Raw genomic sequence first — 20,320 nt, 5'->3', positions numbered from 1 at the left:
GCTGGTGTAACGGAGTTAAGAACGTACTATAAGCTCACTCCACAGCTAGCTTGAAATGTCGCAGATGGAGCTATCCAATTAGATATTTTTCAATAGCTCAAACGGTTGGCACGTTGTCAAGGAGGGTGGTCACGTGTGTCTGCGAGCAGAGGATCACTGGTTCAGTGGAAGAAACTATACTGTTAGCAGCACACTGACGTCCGTTTCACTGGTGCCGTGAAGACACGGCTCCACAGTTGGGCTCAGCTCAACGGCCGGGGTCGCTCGCTGTGGGGCGAGTTTAGAAGGGGTTGGGGAAGCTATACTGTTAGCAGCACACTGGCATCCGTTATACTGGCTTTTGAGAATAAATGGCAATTTGGTCTAAACTGGGCCTACTAATCACAGGCTTCTGTCATGCATCCTACGTGGACACCATGGTGTGCTAGACTCATCCTAGCTGGAGGTAAATGGAGGCAAGGTACAGCATAAGTGAGGACAGGTGCATTCCTATAAAGGTGCTCACATCACAGAAGACTAGCTGTAGAAGCACTGCACTGCAATGCCTTCCACAAAATATCTGTATGACCTTGCAGACAAGCTATAAAGAGAATGTCCCTGTCATAATCCTCCAGAGGACAAAAGCTTCCAGCCATTACAAATCCACAGGTGTATTGGTAGCTACAAAGAACTGTACATCTTACATTCCATGACATAGAGAGGTTCCATGGCCGGTGTTGTTGTTGTTTGACTCCATATCTCTGTTGTGTCTATAGGTTAAACGTCGAAAGAGCACTATCAGTGAGACAGCAAGCCGACTGGTCCTTGGAACACTTCATTCCCAGATCTCAGTGCGTTGGTTTTCACAACATATTGTCTTCCGTCTTAAAGAGGATTATTCATCTGCCCTGGATTCTTTATCAAGTGAATAGGCTACTTGAGAGGCATGCTGGGATGTCACTGTATATTTGTGCCTCTCTAATCTTTTGAAGTTTGTACTCAGGAAATCGCAAGTTGCTGCAGATCAAAGATAGCTTCTGCATTTCTCGTTTAGTTTTCTGTAATTGGTGCTTATTTCACCAGATGATACAGGAGATGTGCATTATTAAGAGTGTGTTCTGTCATTAAGTAGGAAGATCACTTTCTTACACCCTCACTTTCTCTTTGAATAACTTAAATTGTGGTTATTAGAGTACTTTCTTCAGTCTATTACTTTTCAGTGAGGAGCCCATTTTATATTTGTTAATTTGAAATTGTGGCCTTGATCCCTAGGTTTACATCACTGTGCCATTATGTACTTCAATTAGTCTAAAATAGTGATGAAGAGGCCTCATTAGGAAGGAACTTTGTGATCAATATGTTGCAAGTCATTGCCCATAACGATCAAGGAACATCCATACATGTTGCATAGGAAACTTTCTTGTTTTTTTTATAACACAACTGAAGGTGACTTGTGTTAGTATTGATCGGGGTATCCAATTCCCCAGGGTTGGAATGGTATCTTTTATTTTGGAAAAAAGAGGAGAGCTTTGAAAAATCATGCAAAAATGTTTTAAGATTTGATTGAAGGGTTAATAGTTACTGTCTCTTTTAGGTGGGATGCAACATGTAAAAAAAAAAAAAATTCAATAAAAAGAATTCAAGCAAAAACCTACGTTAGATTATTAATGATTAAGTACTCTGGAATGACGGGAGACATTAAACATACTCTTAAAACATCAAGCAAAAAAGACAAAACACATCCAGCAAAAATTAAGAAGAAAAAAAATCTTCAATAAAAAAAGAAAAAAAGGACAAAAATGTTGAGTGTTCCTTGTCATGCAAATCAGTTTGGCATCAAAAAATACCTTCATCCTCCACCCCGTCATTATCACCTAAATCATCATTGTGTTTCTTTGTAATGGGACCTAGGATCAAGAATGGAGAAGATGGAGGAAACAGAGAATTCAAGAACACACAAACCTTATAAACGTTCTAAAGAAAAATACATCTTAAGTGATTTTCCCTGTGAAAAATCAGACTGAAAGAGAAAGAATGTAAACAATATGATACACATTTGTTTGTGGCTATGATGTAGTATGACTTTTGTTACACAGTACTGTAACAGAACAAGAAAGGTTTTCAAAATAGGACTGTTTCTTTCAAAAAGATTCAAGAATGTAAGATAAGTCCTTCTCAGTAAAACAGAAAAGGTGTTTTCAGAACAAAGCTTTACCTCATGTCATTCTCACCCCTCTTTCACAATTTTTCAAGTAAATAGACAATCATATAATTAACTGTATATGATTACTCATAAGAAGCCAATGACCATATCCTCTGCATCATTTTGACTCAACATGTAAGGACATTTTGGGGGGTGTCTTGTAACATTATGTTCCAATAAGTAGCCCACGTCCGCGAATGTTAACGGAGATTGAATGTGCTAAAAGAGAATACCCAAGATTGAATCATGAGTGGACTCAAGATATATAAAACAATCTCAGCCTTTTGAAGGAGGGAGGAAATATGCTAAATAGAACCTAAATTAAGTCATTTCATTGCAGGATCACAGTGCCAAATGGATGAAGTGACTCTAAACACACAGAGAGGTTAATTTGCTTCATTGTCTCTCATTGGTTCAATAATATAGCAGGGAATAGGTCAGAGACTGCAGCAGAGTAAACCAAGACAGTATTCATTTAGTGAGAAACAGCACATAGTCCACAGTAATGGACTGTAACACAAACACGACACAGATGGACAAACAGACAGACAGACACACAGAGAGACAGAAGGGCACACATGCGCACACGCACACACACACACACACACACACACACACACACACACACACACACACACACACACACACTACAAGGTTGACAAAGCTGTAGTCTAGACACATGCAAGCCTACATTAGGGTCAAGCATGTGTAAGCAGAGAGCAGCACATGCAAGAGTGAGAGACAGTATGGCTAATGAAAGAAGCCTTTACACACACCACTCAAATGCATTCTGCCTATGATCATGCTCCAACATGACCATACAGCACAGCAGTTCAAAAAAAGGGAAGCAATGAGAGGCAGGGATGAGAGGGGGAAATCGAAATGCTCTGTTTTCTGTTCATTCTATAAAAATAGTCCAGACATGTATTTTCCTCATGTCTTGTAGCCAAAACAGAACTGGAGAGCAATAGGCAATGGCATGAACACCCTTTAATTTCTAGCAGCATTCTGGAGAAGAAAGCAGTGTTCATTCAACACCGGAGAGAACATTTGACGTTAACATCACGTTTCAACCCAGCAGGGTTGATGAGATTGATTTTGTGAAATACATGGCAAAAAAGGAAACAGTTACCGTAAGGGACACTGTAGCCTACCTTACCGGAACACATCATTAAACCATCATATTGTCACAGGCTAAAATAAAGCCTGTATGGTAACTTAATTGAGATGCTGGAGCAGTGTACTGCAGTGCCCTGTGACATGACTGTGCGTGACTGTGACATGTCCCCTAACTGAGGGGATGGTTGGATTATATCAGTCAGGACAGCACTTTCAATACATTTCCTGTATTTCCAGAAATCCTGGTTGAACGATTCCTGATTTTTGCCTTATTCTCCAACCGGGATTTCGGGAAAAAACTATTTATTGAAAGTTCCCAGAATGTTGCAACCCTAAGCATGACAGCATGCTGTCAGTGATTAGGGAGGCTCTCTGTTTTTCTGTCTTTCCCAGTCTTTATTGTCACTCTCTCCCTTTACCTCTGTCTACTTCTCTCTCCCTTTACCTCTGTCTACTTCTCTCTCCCTTTCTTTACTCTGCCTCTCCATTTGTCTGTCTGGTAACCTGTCTGCCTGTGCCACTGTCTCTGTCTCGCCCCAACTCTCTGCCTGTCTTACCAGTGATGCTGTTTCCCAGTCAGATGATAGATTGATTTATTACTGTAGCCTAGCTTTTACACACCATTTCCAAATTAATTTCCATATCCCTCTTTCTGACGATATTGATTTGTGTTCATCTCTGAATGATAAAGTGCAACTTCACGCTTGAGCAGAATGTAATGCAGAAAACAGGTGGGCCAGTGCAGCGTGCAGAAGGCAGCAGACTCCAGGGACCCTAGCGCCCTTAACACTTTAATACACTATGAACCCTGAGGCTCCAACCAGATTAGGTAATTAATGCTTAGAGCTCAATCTATCTCACATTGTGCACATTACGACACATTCGTCAAGGATCTTAGACCTATCCAAATGGAAACAAACCAACTCAACCAATTATAGATTTGACCATTAAAACAATGGGCTCTCAATCTATAACATACAAAAGTCAATAAATCTGGGGATTAAGCATTGACATCCGATAGAGTACTGGTTATAAAATGTATTTTTGCATGTATAAATATTTTCCATCCCTTGATAAATGAACGAATGTGTCTATGGTGAAATATATATGGTGAAATCTTTCATTCAATGCAGTTAGTGCCATAACATTTTGATCAAGAACAGAATACACAATAACCTATGTTTCTCATGTAGTCCAACAGCACAATAACATATATTTCATATGTAGTCCAACAGCACAAGAACATCTCTTTCATATGTAGTCCAACAGCACAAGAACCTATCTTTCAAATGTAGTCCAACAGCACAATAACCTATCTTTCATATGTAGTCCAAAAGCACAACTTGACCGTGGGATACATGTAGCGCAGTGTGTATGGCTATACAGCCAATTACAGGGCTCACAGCTCTGTAGATCTCTTTGATGACTGACTCAGAACCAGGTGGTGCTCAGGAACAGGACATTACAGACTACATCCACCCATGTAATGTGCAGAGAGAGGCTGGCTCTCTGACTGACTGACTGACTGACTGCACCATTCACGCTCTCAAAGCAGAAACAATAACACAGCTGCCAGACAAATGCTCTCTTGTACGGCTGGGGAGGATTTGACTGCATTAACTTTCTAAAACCGTATAATAACCTCAACCTTCACTCATCGTTAAGCCAGCTACTAAGCCAGGTATGTAGCTCTCGAGTGCTCTGTATGCAAACTATAGGCTTACAGACAGGCAGGGTAGACCATGTGACTACCATGTGCTCTGCAGAAGAAAAACATCCTCTGGCTAACACTTTGTGATGTGTCGCAGAATATACATCCAGTACAACAGATGACCCTCTCAACTGCCTGCCTGCCTGTGACAAGGCTTCTCACACATTTAGGCTAACACATCGAGCCCAAGGCAACCAACCACAGCATATGGAGCTAAAAGTCTCGGCAACCACCCTGATTTTCCCTCAGTTTCAACCCAGCACCATGGCTGTCCTACTATCTTACTACGCATCCTACTACTGGTCACGCCTGACAGGGAGAGAGAGAGCATCCTCTACCCTCGTAGAAGGGAGACATACTATATTAAAATGTGTGACCTCTAAAGCACAATATGAGTGGTAGAGGACGAAGCTTTTGTGCTTTCTCCTTTGTTGACAGGACCAATTGTCACAGAATTGACCAAGATGCATCTAGACCACACTCCCTGGGGAGTTGGGGCTTATTTTCCATCCCGCCCTGTCATATACAGTACAAAGCAGTTGTATCAGGAATCAACAGGAATCAACAGGAATCACTCTTTTGCACTAACACATGCACAGCATCCCCATCTTTTCTGTTTGCTCTCTTCCATGCAGCTGCTAGTGAGATAATCCAAGTAGGATACTGTATAGGCACAGTGTTAGACCTGCCATCACACATCATTTATTTCTTCAAAAATTATTTGTAACCTTGCAAGCATGAATATTTCATGCTTCTGTATTTTCTCCCCTAATGAATCAAGACTCATACGTATACTTTTATATAGTTAAATATTCTCTACACGTACTGAACACTGTGTAATACTGTGTAACATCAGTCACAAATAGTAACAACAGGAGTCTCATAAATATTTGATTCCCGTAACACGGCTGACATTCTAATGACTGTCAACAAGGGTCTCTGGACCCAGTGAAAAAGGTTATGATGCTGGGTTTCAAATATCAGTAGTGAATGCCAGCAAAAAGATGGGTTATTTTCTTGGAAACCCCCCCTGGGGAGAGCAGAGAGGACCTGGGGACCCAAATGTCACAGCGCCTTTGGATTGTGAAGGTGCTGGTGCTCATTAGAGCCAGCCACTGACAGGATCTAAAGGCAGGTAACATCGGTGTGTTAAGGAAGGGGGGGGGGATTTCATTAGGAGCTGTCAAAATGATAACAGGGACATAGAAGATGACACACCTGGTAATGAGCACCCTTCCTGTTGAGGGGAAGTTGACAGGGGAGAGGGTCAGAGGGTCAGAACCCCCCCTGCAAGGAGCACATAGAAATATAAATCATTTGATGGATCAAGTACTGTAGCAGCTCTGTTATTGGCCAGCCTGGTCTTGGCAGAACCTTTCAGGACCTGATAATTTGATCATGAAGAGTGGCATCTCCATTCGTAAGCACAAGGACAAGATAGAGTGTGACCAATTACCCAGCAGAGCAAAATATTGATCCAATTAAAAGTGCAGATACAGATGGTGCTAATTGTACTGGAATCACAAGATGTAGTATTGGAAATATTAGAATTATGATTTCTTATCGATGCTTCACATGTTCCTATTCTCATTCATTGTTATGTCCCACTCTGCAGAAATAGTTATTTCTTATCATATTACTGTATATGTTCTCTCGTTCATAACCCAGTCTACATACACAGTCCTGTCAATGCCTTTCTGTACCAGGCCTACTAAGGCTAGTACATTTTCTGCAAATACAGACATATTTATATGATACGGTAGCAAGTCAGGCCACGTCTTTTTGGTGCAGATTTTATGCATCCCCTCACTATGAATGTATGCTTAATTATTATCCCAAATCACTTTGATAGATCAAAAGGACTTGAGAAAATCAAGCGTGGAGATGGCTGTGGTTGAGTTAGATGTCGCCCTAAGGTTTAGCATGTGAAATCTGCCGTGGATACAAAGACCAAACAAGGAATCAACCAAATACTGAGCTAATACCCCTCAATCATAAAACAACCCTCATGAGTAAAATAATTTATTAAACATAAATATTACTTTCTGTATGATCTGCTTATGCATTCTGTCGTTGCCAGGGATGCAGCCTGCTGAAATTGGTTTGGTTCCTTTACTCTCAACTGGACCTTTCATGTCACAGCTAAAAGGAGATTCTGAGGCATTCAACTGAACAGTTGAACAGTTACTTTGACAGTTTGCATTGCTTCCCCTCTCCCCCTCTGTGTCTAGGTCTTTATGGGAGCTTAACATCGACGGGGCTGTAGCGGAGCGGGTCGAGAGTTTCAAGTTCCTTGGTGTCCACATCGCCAACAAACTGTAATTGTCCAAACACACCAAGACAGTCGTGAAGAAGGCACGACAACGCCTATATAGCCTCATTATTGTTATTTTTTTGTGTTACTTTTTATCTTATTTCTGACTTTATTTTATTTAGTAAATATTTTCTTAACTCTATTTCTTGAACTGCATTGTTGGTTAAGGGCTTGTAAGTAAGCATTTCACAGTAAGGTCTACACCTGTTGTATTCGGCGCATGTAACAAATACAATTTGATTTGTCTCTCTGTCTGTCTGCTTATCTCTCTCTGTTTCTCTCACTTTCTCATTCCAGTTTCAGTTGACGCTGAGAGTGATTCAGGAGTCTCTCGTCTTCAAACAGCTCAAATCTACCTACATCCTGACACCTGTAAACTTCCCCACTCACCAGCCCCACCACATGGCCCTGACCAAAGGCCAAATCCAACCTGCAGCTGAACAATGCACCTGCTCCTAAACAACCCGTTATGATGTTATGCTAGCTGGATGCTCTCAGTCTCTAGACTCCAGATGAGTTGTACTCTGACAGGAGAGGGACAGCCAGGGTTCATCAGGGTTATAGCCCAGGACCCCAACATGACACGGAGCACGGAGCGTGCCTCTGAGACCAGGCCTCAGCGAGGCAAGGCGGGATGATGGGGAAAGGGGGATGTTCAAAGAGGCCCTGGTACCAGCGGGACAGCAAACGGGCTAATTTGCCACCATATTCTATTTTCAAATCATTTCAATTTCAAAGCGCTGTAATATAATGCGGCGGGGATGAAAGAGAGGACCGCAGTGCATTGCTCAGCTCTGCCATCAACATCCCTCAACCCCAGCCCTCCTCTCAAATAGTACGTCAGCAGAATTAGGCATCATTTCCCAGCTCCAAAATTAATTCAAACATGTTCTCTTTCTCTCTTTTTGTAGTGCGTGCCTTTGATATGGACCTACAAGTTACAAATGTAGCTTTTAATCAATATTTCATCTCTCCCATCCGAGGAACCTGTATACATCCCACTCTAACTCACAAAATGGAGTTTGGATATAAAAAATCACAAAAGCTATGCAAGGTTGTTGTTTTTATGTTTTTAACATAAGTTATAGGTTATGTAATAATGCTAATCACTATCATCATCATAATTCAAACCAGACTTCTGTCAATGGACACAAGTACAAGCTGTAAGCATAACAGTGTTGCAGACTAGGGTTGAATATTATCCCGGTATTTTAAAAATGTCCCATCCCAATAATAAATCAATTTTCTCCAGGGTAACACAGTATTTCCCGCCAAAACCGGAAGTGTCATTCAAAAAACCGGAAGAAAATTCAAGCAGGATGCTAGCTGAGCCTGATGAGCCATACATTAAATACATTTTATGAGCCCTACATTAGACATTTCATTATTGTGCCGTTATTACAGTGCATTGCAAAAGTATTCATCCCCCTTGGCATTTTTCCTATTTTGTTGCATTACAACCTGTAATTTAAATGGATTTTTATTTGGATTTCATGTAATGGACATACAGAAAATTGTCCAAATTGGTGAAGTGAAATGAAAAAAAAAAAAAATAGTTTCAAACAATTCAAAAACATGAATAACGGAAAGGTGGTGTGTGCATATGTATTCACCCCCTTTGCTATGAAGCCCCTAAATAATATCTGGTGCAACCAATTACCTTCAGAAGTCACATAATTAGTTAAATAAAGTCCACCTGTGTGCAATCTAAGTGTCACATGATCTGTCACATGATCTCAGTATATATACACACCTGTTCTGAAAGGCCCCAGAGTCTGCAACACCACTTAGCAAGGGGCACCACCAAGCAAGCGGCACCATGAAGACCAAGGAGCTCTCCAAACAGGTCAGGGACAAAGTTGTGGAGAAGCACAGATCAGGGTTGGGTTATAAAAAAATAAAAAAAACACTTTGAACATCACACGGAGCACCATTAAATCCATTATTAAAAAATTTAAAGAATATGGCACCACAACAAACCTGCCAAGAGAGGGTCACCCACCAAAACTCACGGACGAGGCAAGGAGGGCATTAATCAGAGAGGCAACAAAGAGACCAAAGATAACCCTGAAGGTGCTGCGAAGCTCCAAAGCGGAGATTGGAGTATCTGTCCATAGGACCACTTTAAGCCATATACTCCAAACATATGGAAGAAGGTACTCTGGTCAGATGAGACTAAAATTGAGCTTTTTGGCCATCAAGGAAAACGCTATGTCTGGCGCAAACCCAACACCTCTTATCACTCCGAGAACACCATCCCCACAGCGAAGCATGGTGGTGGCAGCATCATGGTGTGGGGATGTTTTTCATCGGCAGGGACTGGGAAACTGTTCAGAATTGAAGGAATGATAGATGGCGCTAAATACAGGGAAATTCTTGAGGGAAACCTGTTTCAGTCTTCCAGAGATTTGAGACTGGGACGGAGGTACAGCTTCCAGCAGGACAATGACCCTAAGCATACTGCTAAAGCAACACTCGAGTGGTTTAAGGGGAAACATTTAAATGTCTTGGAATGGCCTAGTCAAAGCCCAGACCTCAATCCAATTGAGAATCTGTGGTATGACCTAAAGATTGCTGTACACCAGTGGAACCCACCAACTTGAAGGAGCTGGAGCAGTTTTACCTTGAAGAATGGGCAAAAATCCCAGTGGCTAGATGTGCCAAGCTTATAGAGACATACCCCAAGAGACTTGCAGCTGTAATTGCTGCAAAAGGTGGCTCTACAAAGTATTGACTTTGGGGGGGTGAATAGTTATGCACGCTCAAGTTTTCCGTTTTTTTGTCTTATTTCTTCTTTGTTTCAGAATAAAAAATATGTTGCATCTTCAAAGTGGTAGGCATGTTGTGTAAATCAAATGATACAAACCCCCAAAAAATTAATTTTAATTCCAGGTTGTAAGGCAACAAAATAGGAAAAATGCCAAGGGGGGTGAATACTTTCACAAGCCACTGTAAATACATATATTATATAGGCTACTGCACATTACGCCCAACAGAAAAACACATATACTGTATACCTTTCATAATATTTCCCCTGATGTTATTAGCCTACTTCCTCTTTCTCTCTCTATTGTTGCTTCATTCCTTCCACGCTTTCAACCGTTAAATGAAATAAGTTTTGTTGTCCTTATCTTCATCATTCTAATGACATTCTTGAAATATACAGGACTAAAATTAGATGCAGAAGGCTTTCAGTTCTCTTCACGAAGATTGAATGGTTATGGTTATGCATAAATAACTGCTATAGCCTACCGCCATTGTGTGTTTGCTCTTCTTTCAAACTACCCGTGAGTTATATTGGCTGCTGTATTTAACATTCAGCAAACAAAAGCTTGTGTCCCTCTTTGAATAGTCTATTGGTATAGGAAATGCAAAATAAATGGTGTCCAGCAAGCTATTCTAGTCTACCTTTTCCTGCATGGGACTCCAAGAGCTAAGGAGTGCTTTTTAAGGAGAGAGGCCAGTAGAGCACAGGTGTGTGCGTATTGCGCAAGAGGCTATAAGTTAGAAGCTTAGTATTTATGTATAACCCATCATTAATTAGCTAAATAATGCATTGAATTTATTACCTGAAAGAAGTAGGCTAGGACAACAATATACACTGCATTCGGAAAGTATTCAGACCCCTTGACTTTTTCCTCTTTGATATGAGACTTGAAATTGAGCTCAGGTGCATCCTGTTTCCATTGATAATTCTTGGGATGTTTCTTGATTGGAGTCCACCTGTGGTAAATTCAATTGATTGGACATGATTTGGAAAGGCACACCCTGTCTATATAAGGTCCCACAGTTGACAGTGCATGTCAGAGCAAAAACCAAGCCATGAGGTTGAAGGAATTGTCCGTAGAGCTCCGAGACAGGATTGTGTCGAGGCACAGATCTGGGGAAGGGTGAAAAAAATGTCTGCAGCATTGAAGGTCCCCAAGAACACAGTGGCCTCCATCATTCTTAAATGGAAGAAGTTTGGAACCACCAAGACTCTTCCTAGAGCTGGCTGCCTGGCCAAACTAAGCAATCAGGGGAGAAGGGCCTTGGTCAGGGAGGTGACCAAGAACTCCATGGTCACTCTGACAGAGCTCCAGAGTTCCTCTGTGGAGATGGGAGAACCTTCCAGAAGGACAACCATCTCTGCTGTACTCCACCAATCAGGCCTTTATGGTAGAGTTGACAGACAGAAGCCACTCCTCAGTAAAAGGCACATGACTGCCTGCTTGGAGTTTGCCAAAAGGCACCTAAAGACTCTCAGACCATGAGAAAAAAGATTATCTGGTCTTATGTAACCAAGATTTAATTATTTGGCCTGAATGCCAAGCGACACGTATGGAGGAAACCTGGCACCATCCCTACGGTGAAACATGGTGTTGGCAGCATCATGCAGTGAGGATGTTTTTCAGCAGCAGGTACTGGGAGAATAGTCAGGATCGAGGGAGAGATGAACGGAGCAAAGTACAGAGAGATCCTTGATGAAAACCTGCTCCAGAGCGCTCAGGACATCAGACTGGGGCGAAGGTTCACCTTCCAACAGAACAACGACCCTAAGCACACAGCCAAGACAACGCAGGAGTGGCTTCGGGACAAGTCTCTGAATGTCCTTGAGTGGCCCAGCCAGAGCCCGGACTTGAACCCAATCTAACATCTCTGGAGAGACCTGAAAATAGCTGTGCAGCGACGCTCCCCATCCAACCTGACAGAGCTTGAGAGGATCTGCAGAGAAGAATGGGAGAAACTCCACAAATACAGGTGTGCCAAGCTTGTAGCGTCATACCCAAGAAGACTCAAGTCTGTAATCGCTGCCAAAGGTGATTCAACAAAGTACTTAGTAAAGGGTCTGAATACTTATGTAAATGTGATATACGTTTTTTATTTGTAATACATTTGAAAATAATTATAAAAAACTGTTTTTGCTTTGTCATTATGGGGTATTGTGTCTAGATTGATGGGGGGGGGGACAATTTAATCAATTTTAGAATAAGGCTGTAACGCAACAAAATGTGGAAGAAGTGAAGGGGTCTGAATACTTTCTGAATGCACTATATAGGGCTATACTGTATATCAATCTAGAACAGGATTATCTATTTTGGATTAAATTTGAATGGAGTTGATGGAGAGAGAGAAAGACTCCGAGAGTGCTCGCGCGTGCACTGATTTAAAGCAATGGTATTCGAGTGATAGGATGTTTTAAAACTCTGCAGCTGCAATAAATAAATACAAATCTTTACAATTAAAAAATAAGGTGTCTTTACATTTCTGTAGCATAGACTATGGTGTAGCAAATGTAGGCCTACCTGTCACAAGAAAAAAAGTTACCATGATGAGATGATAGGTCTATATGCATTGGGAACTGCGCTATATGCATTGGGTCTATATGCATTGGGAACTGCATTGGGAACTGGGCTGTCTGTCCCCACCCGGAGCGTTGTTGATTCATCATGAAGAGGCCGTAGAGAAGCCAGATTTAGACATTGCATATAATTTAACAGTTCAATTTCACGCCATGCTGTTCAAATAAATAATTAATTATAATTTACCGGTTTCTCACAGTTATTTATCCCGGGAAAAGGGAGTGGTTTTGCCTTTCCGGGTTCCTGCCTTTCTACCCTATTGCAGACAGTAACTCACTGATATGAACCAAAGCTGTGCCCATTACCTGTTGAGAGCAAGGCTTAAAATCAGGCAACACAATGGCAGTGAGAAGAACAGATCCACAACATGCAAGGCTGGCTACCTTTGATAGTAATGTGAGGCTGAATAATGGATGGCTCCAACTCCCCTTAATGTTCTCCAGGAGAAAGAGGTTTTGTATCTATCATCCCAAGCACCAAGTTCATCAAAGCTAAATTCAAACCCCGTCACCCACTTAAAAAGAATGGCAATTTTCAGGGAAGAAGAAAAACAGTGGCACGAAGGTTAAAAGTGAACGTTGCATCTTGCCAGGGAGACAAGAGCATTTGTAAACCAAAGCAACAACACCCCAAGGTACATTTTATATCAATATCTCTTGCTCGTTTATAAAACACAAAAAAAGATAAAGAAATAAAAAGGAGAAATTAGAAATAGAGTAGCGATATCTAAAGAGTGATAAGATGAAGAGATTTTCCTTTTGAGAAAAAAAGAATCATGTTGATTTTGGATTTCCTCCAATGTTCTTCTTATCTCCTCTCTCTGCTACTGTTTCTGTTTATCAGTGAAATGTAGTAGAAAAACACAACAACAACGATCCCCTGATGGTCTACTGTTCAACATAAGATGGGCACAGAGGAGAAGCTTTCACTGTCAGAGCTTACAAGCAAAGAATGAAACACAATTGAAAAATATAGCAGTATGCTAATTAATCATCAAAGCATTGTTTTCCAGCAGTTTTACCCTCACAAGGAGGACAGCGATTTCCATTACCAATCCCCTATCTAGTAACTAATCTATGTGTCTATCTATTAAACCACGTACTTACTCTTTCATCAAATCAAGACCAAGGTAATTCAGTTAAGAAAAGTTTAAAAAGTGGGAAGGAATCTTTGCCAAACTCTACCACTGTTGCAACTAGGCCTAAGCCTATTTCTCTGTATCCCCTAGTGTAGACAGACCTATGGTAAGGTATCAAAAGTATGTTACTGCACTTCAAGAATCTTTGCCAACTACCACTGTCACAACTATCTCTGTGTATCCACTGGTGTCCACCTATGGTCAGAATGCTAGTGCATAGCATAATGCTGAATCAATGTCATCCATTTGCAGACCACTCAATTACATCAGCAGCACCCAAGCCTGGCTAATTGATCTCCTCCTTCCCTGTTTTCAAGTTAATGAGCACATCTCAGCAGCATTGCATCCAGTCTGAACAACATGGCCTCTCATTTGGCCAGCCTGGTACAGTATTGGCTGGCTCCACTGATCGGCTGAATGGAGAAACATTGCAAAAACAATTATTCATCGTCGATTTCTAATTAAATCTACGAAAAGGGAAAAGTCTGATTACAGTGGGGGGAAAAAGTATTTAGTCAGCCACCAATTGTGCAAGTTCTCCCACTTAAAAAGATGAGAGAGGCCTGTAATTTTCATCATAGGTACACGTCAACTATGACAGACAAATTGAGGAAAAAATATCGAGAAAATCACATTGTAGGATTTTTAATGAATTTATTTGCAAATTATGGTGGAAAATAAGTATTTGGTCACCTACAAACAAGCAAGATTTCTGGCTCTCACAGACCTGTAACTTCTTCTTTAAGAGGCTCCTCTGTCCTCCACTCGTTACCTGTATTAATGGCACCTGTTTGAACTTGTTATCAGTATAAAAGACACCTGTCCACAACCTCAAACAGTCACACTCCAAACTCCACTATGGCCAAGACCAAATAGCTGTCAAAGGACACCAGAAATAAAATTGTAGACCTGCACCAGGCTGGGAAGACTGAATCTGCAATAGGTAAGCAGCTTGGTTTGAAGAAATCAACTGCGGGAGCAATTATTAGGAAATGGAAGACATACAAGACCACTGATAATCTCCCTCGATCTGGGGCTCCACGCAAGATCTCACCCCGTGGGGTCAAAATGATCACAAGAACGGTGAGCAAAAATCCCAGAACCACACGGGGGGACCTAGTGAATGACCTGCAGAGAGCTGGGACCTAAGTAACAAAGCCTACCATCAGTAACACACTACGCCGCCAGGGACTCAAATCCTGCAGTGCCAGATGTGTCCCCCTGCTTAAGCCAGTACATGTCCAGGCCCGTCTGAAGTTTGCTAGAGTGCATTTGGATGATCCAGAAGAGGATTGGGAGAATGTCATATGGTCAGATGAAACCAAAATATAACTTTTTGGTAAAAACTCAACTCGTCGTGTTTGGAGGACAAAGAATGCTGAGTTGCATCCAAAGAACACCATACCTACTGTGAAGCATGGGGGTGGAAACATCATGCTTTGGGGCTGTTTTTCTGCAAAGGGACCAGGACGACTGATCCGTGTAAAGGAAAGAATGAATGGGGCCATGTATCGTGAGATTTTGAGTGAGCAAGGGCATTGAAGATGAAACGTGGCTGGGTCTTTCAGCATGACAATGATCCCAAACACACCGCCCGGGCAACGAAGGAGTGGCTTCGTAAGAAGCATTTCAAGGTCCTGGAGTGGCCTAGCCAGTCTCCAGATCTCAACCCCATAGAAAATCTTTGGAGGGAGTTGAAAGTCCGTGTTGCCCAGCGACAGCCCCAAAACATCACTGCTCTAGAGGAGATCTGCATGGAGGAATGGGCCAAAATACCAGCAACAGTGTGTGAAAACCTTGTGAAGACTTACAGAAAACGTTTGACCTGTGTCATTGCCAACAAAGGGTATATAACAAAGTATTGAGAAACTTTTGTTATTGACCAAATACTTATTTTCCACCATAATTTGCAAATAAATTCATTAAAAATCCTACAATGTGATTTTCTGGATTTTTTTTCTCATTTTGTCTGTCATAGTTGACGTGTACCTATGATGAAAATTACAGGCCTCTCTCATCTTTTTAAGTGGGAGAACTTGCACAATTGGTGGCTGACTAAATACTTTTTTCCCCCACTGTATATAGGGGCAACATGTTTGAGCAAACAACACTGCAAAGTAGCATCAGGTTACTTTGATATAGCATAGAAGATATAATGTAAATTATTTGAAATCATCTCCTAGATTGGGCCATGGTTGTATTGACAGTTTTGGCAGATCACCTGAGTAACATGCGTCTAACTGACAGCTCAAAGTGACTTCATAAACAGTTGACAATCCTATAACACTACAACGATCATGTCTGGCTCCTGAAACATTCAAAATCATCCAACAATTTGTCACTATTGATTTATAATTTAAATGTAAAACATGCATCAAAGTGCATTCATTATACATCAGTGGAGGCTCCTCAGAGGAGGAAACTTTTTTTAAAAAGTTTGCCTTTTTAGATAAAACTATACTAAATATAATCACGTCACCAAATAATTGATTAAAACACAGTATTTTGCTAAGAAGGTCTACAGTAGCCTCAACAGCACTCTGTAGGGTAGCACTATGGTGTAGCCGGAGGACAGCTAGCTTCCGTCCTCCTCTGAGTACATTGACTTCAATTTTTATTTTTTTATTTTTTATTTCACCTTTATTTAACCAGGTAAACCAGTTGAGAACAAGTTCTCATTTACAACTGCGACCTGGCCAAGATAAAGCAAAGCAGTGCGATAAAAACAACAACACAGAGTTACATATGGGGTAAAACAAAACAAAGTCAAAAATACAACAGAAATACATATAATATACAGTGTGCAAATTTAGCAAGTTATGGAGGTAAGGCAATAAAATAGGCTATAGTGCAAAATAATTACAATTTAGTATTAACACTGGAATGATGTGCAAGAGATGATGTGCAAATAGAGATACTGGGGTACAAATGAGCAAAATAAATAACAATATAGGGATGAGGTAGTTGGGCGGGCTAATTTCAGATGGGCTGTGTACAGGTGCAGTGATCGGTAAGGTGCTCTGACAACTGATGCTTAATGTTAGTGAGGGAGATAAGTGTCTCCAGCTTCAGAGATTTTTGCAATTTGTTCCAGTCATTGGCAACAGAGAACTGGAAGGAATTGCGGCCAAAGGAGGTGTTGGCTTTGGGGATGACCAGTGAGATATACCCGCTGGAGCGCAGACTACGGGTGGGTGTTGCTATGGTGACCAATGAGCTAAGATAAGGCGGGGATTTGCCTAGCAGTGATTTATAGATGGCCTGGAGCCAGTGGGTTTGGCGACGAATATGTAGTGAGGACCAGCCAACAAGAGCGTACAGGTCACAGTGGTGGGTATTATATGGGGCTTTGGAGACAAAACGGATGGCACTGTGATAGACAACATCCAATTTGCTGAGTAGAGTATTGGAGGCTATTTTGTAAATGACATCGCCGAAGTCAAGGATCGGTAGGATAGTCAGTTTTACGAGGGCATGTTTGGCAGCATGAGTGAAGGAGGCTTTGTTGCGAAATAGGAAACCGATTCTAGATTTAACTTTGGATTGGAGATTCTTAATGTGAGTCTGGAAGGAGAGTTTACAGTCTAACCAGACACCTAGATATTTGTAGTTGTCCACATACTCTAGGTCAGACCCGTCTAGAGTAGTGATTCTAGTCGGGTGGGCGGGTGCAAGCAGCGTTCGGTTGAAGAGCATGCATTTAGTTTTACTAGTGTTTAAGAGCAGTTGGAGGCTACTGAAGGAGTGTTGTATGGAATTGAAGCTCGTTTGGAGGTTTGTTAACACAGTGTCCAATGAAGGGCCAGATGTATACAAAATGGTGTCGTCTGCGTAGAGGTGGATCTGAGAGTCACCAGCAGCAAGAGCGACGTCATTGATATACACAGAGAAAAGAGTTGGCCCAAGAATTGAACCCTGTGGCACCCCCATAGAGACTGCCATAGGTCCAGACAACAGGCCCTCCGATTTGACACATTGAACTCTATCTGAGAAGTAGTTGGTGAACCAGGCGAGGCAGTCATTTGAGAAACCAAGGCTATTTAGTCTGCCAATAAGAATGCGGTGGTTGACAGAGTCGAAAGCCTTGGCCAGGTCAATGAAAACGGCTGCACAGTACTGTCTATTATCGATCGCGGTTATAATATCGTTTAGGACCTTGAGCGTGGCTGAAGTGCACCCATGACCAGCTCGGAAACCGGATTGCATAGCGGAGAAGGTACGGTGGGATTCGAAATGGTCGGTGATCTGTTTGTTGACTTGGCTTTCAAAAACTTTTGAAAGGTAGGGCAGGATGGATATGGGTCTGTAACAGTTTGGATCTAGAGTGTCACCCCCTTTGAAGAGGGGGATGACCGCGGCAGCTTTCCAATCTCTGGGGATCTCAGACGTTACGAAAGAGAGGTTGAACAGGCTAGTAATAGGGGTTGCGACAATTTCGGCGGCTAGTTTTAGAAAGAAAGGGTCCAGATTGTCTAGCCCAGATGATTTGTAGGGGTCCAGATTTTGCAGCTCTTTTAGAACATCAGCTGTCTGGATTTGTGTGAAGGAGAAGCGGGGGGGGGCATGGGCAAGTTGCAGCGGAGGGTGCAGAGCTGGTGGCCGGGGTAGTGGTAGCCAGGTGGAAAGCATGGCCAGCCGTAGCAAAATGCTTGTTGAAATTCTCGATTATTGTAGATTTATCGGTGGTGATAGTGTTTCCTAGCCTCAGTGCAGTGGGCAGCTGGGAGGAAGTGCTCTTATTTTCCATGGACTTTACAGTGTCCCAAAACTTTTTGGAGTTAGTGCTACAGGATGCAAATTTCTGTTTGAAAAAGTTAGCCTTTGCGTTCCTAACTGCTTGTGTATATTGGTTCCTAACTTCCCTGAAAAGTTGCATATCGCGGGGGCTATTTGATGCTAATGCAGTACGCCACAGGATGTTTTTGTGCTGGTCAAGGGCAGTCAAGTCTGAGGAGAACCAGGGGCTATATCTGTTCTTAGTTCTGTATTTATTGAATGGGGCATGTCTATTTAAGATTGAGAGGAAATTACTTTTAAAGAACAACCAGGCATCCTCTACTGACGGAATGAGATCTATATCCATCCAGGATACCTGGGCCAGGTCAATTAGGAAGGCCTGCTCGCTGAAGTGTTTTTGGGAGCGTTTGACAGTGATGAGGGGTGGTCGTTTGACCGCGGACCCGTTACGGACGCAGGCAATAAGGCAGTGATCGCTGAGATCCTGGTTGAAGACAGCGGAGGTGTATTTAGAGGGTAAGTTAGTCAGGATGATATCTATGAGGGTACCCATGTTTACGGATTTAGGGTTGTACCTGGTAGGTTCGTTGATAATTTGTGTGAGATTGAGGGCATCTAGTTTAGATTGTAGGATGGCCGGGGTGTTAAGCATATCCCAATTTAGGTCACCAAGCAGTACGAACTCTGAGGATAGATGGGGGGCAATCAATTCACATATGGTGTCCAGGGCACAGCTGGGGGCTGAGGGGGGTCTGTAGCAAGCGGCAACAGTGAGAGATTTATTTCTGGAAAGGTGGATTTTTAGAAGTAGAAGCTCAAACTGTTTGGGCACAGACCTGGATAGTATGATGGAGCTCTGCAGGCTATCTCTACAGTAGATTGCAACTCCACCCCCTTTGGCAGTTCTATCTAGACGGAAAATGTTATAGTTGGGGATGGAAATTTCAGAATTTTTGGTGGCCTTCCTAAGCCAGGATTCAGACACTGCTAGAACATCAGGGTTGGCGGAGTGTGCTAATGCAGTGAATAACTCAAACTTAGGAAGGAGGCTTCTGATATTTATGTGCAGAAAACCAAGACTTTTACGGTTACAGAAGTCAACAAATGATAGCTCCTGGGGAGTAGGAGTGATACTGGGGGCTGCAGGGCCTGGGTTAGCCTCTACATCACGAGAGGAACAGAGGAGGACTAGAATAAGGATATGACTAAAGGCTTTAAGAACTGGTCTTCTAGTGCGTTGGGTACATAGAATAAAGGGGGCAGTTCTCCGGGCGTTGTAGAAAAGATTCAGGGCATTATGTACAGAAAAGGATATGGAAGGATATGAGTACAGTTCAGGTAACCCTAAGCGTTGGGTAACAATGAAAGAGATAGCGTCATTGGAGGCATCGATTGAGCCGGTCTCGGCGTGTATGGGGGGAGGAACAAAGGAACTATATGAGGCAGTTTGAGAGGGACTAGGGGTTCTACATTGAAATTGTATAATAAGAACTAACCCAAACAGCAATAGGCAAGGCATAATTGACATGGGAGAGAGGCATAAAGCAGTCACATGTGTTATTAGAGAGAGCTAAGACACAACTGGAAATAGCGATAACGTTTGGGCTAAGACTAAACAGAATAAACAGGACAGGGTACCGTGTAAAGGAACAGTCCAGCAGGCATCAGCTGTGCAGCTGAGTGATCATAAGGTCCAGTGAACAGCAATATGTGAGTCCGAGAGCAGTTCAAATTGGTGCTTCAGCACAGCTAGCAGGGAGCACAGTTGTAGTTTGCG

At 42.2% G+C, this 20,320-nt stretch overlaps 1 protein-coding gene across 2 annotated transcripts in view; it reads right to left on the bottom strand.

Annotated features, from left to right (window-relative positions):
• LOC311148938 (neuroligin-1-like) overlaps positions 1 to 20,320 on the bottom strand; it is a gene marked incomplete at both ends in the record, with an annotated part of 247,151 nt that overhangs the window by 178,320 nt on the left and 48,511 nt on the right. The window contains one exon of one of the 2 annotated variants that reach the window (XM_084185974.1): positions 1,827 to 1,886. The exons of the other annotated variant lie outside the window; for it this stretch is intronic. Within the exon in view, the coding sequence (XP_084042100.1) occupies positions 1,827 to 1,886 (60 nt within the window). The remainder of the gene's footprint in view (positions 1 to 1,826; positions 1,887 to 20,320) is intronic. 2 annotated transcript variants of the gene reach the window in all.

The sequence above is a fragment of the Coregonus lavaretus genome (genome assembly GCF_964263955.1).
Source record: "Coregonus lavaretus genome assembly, chromosome: 21".
Taxonomy (NCBI): Eukaryota; Metazoa; Chordata; class Actinopteri; order Salmoniformes; family Salmonidae; genus Coregonus; species Coregonus lavaretus.
The sequence above is the reverse complement of the archived record's forward strand: the minus strand, read 5'-3'. Positions and strand labels throughout refer to the sequence as shown.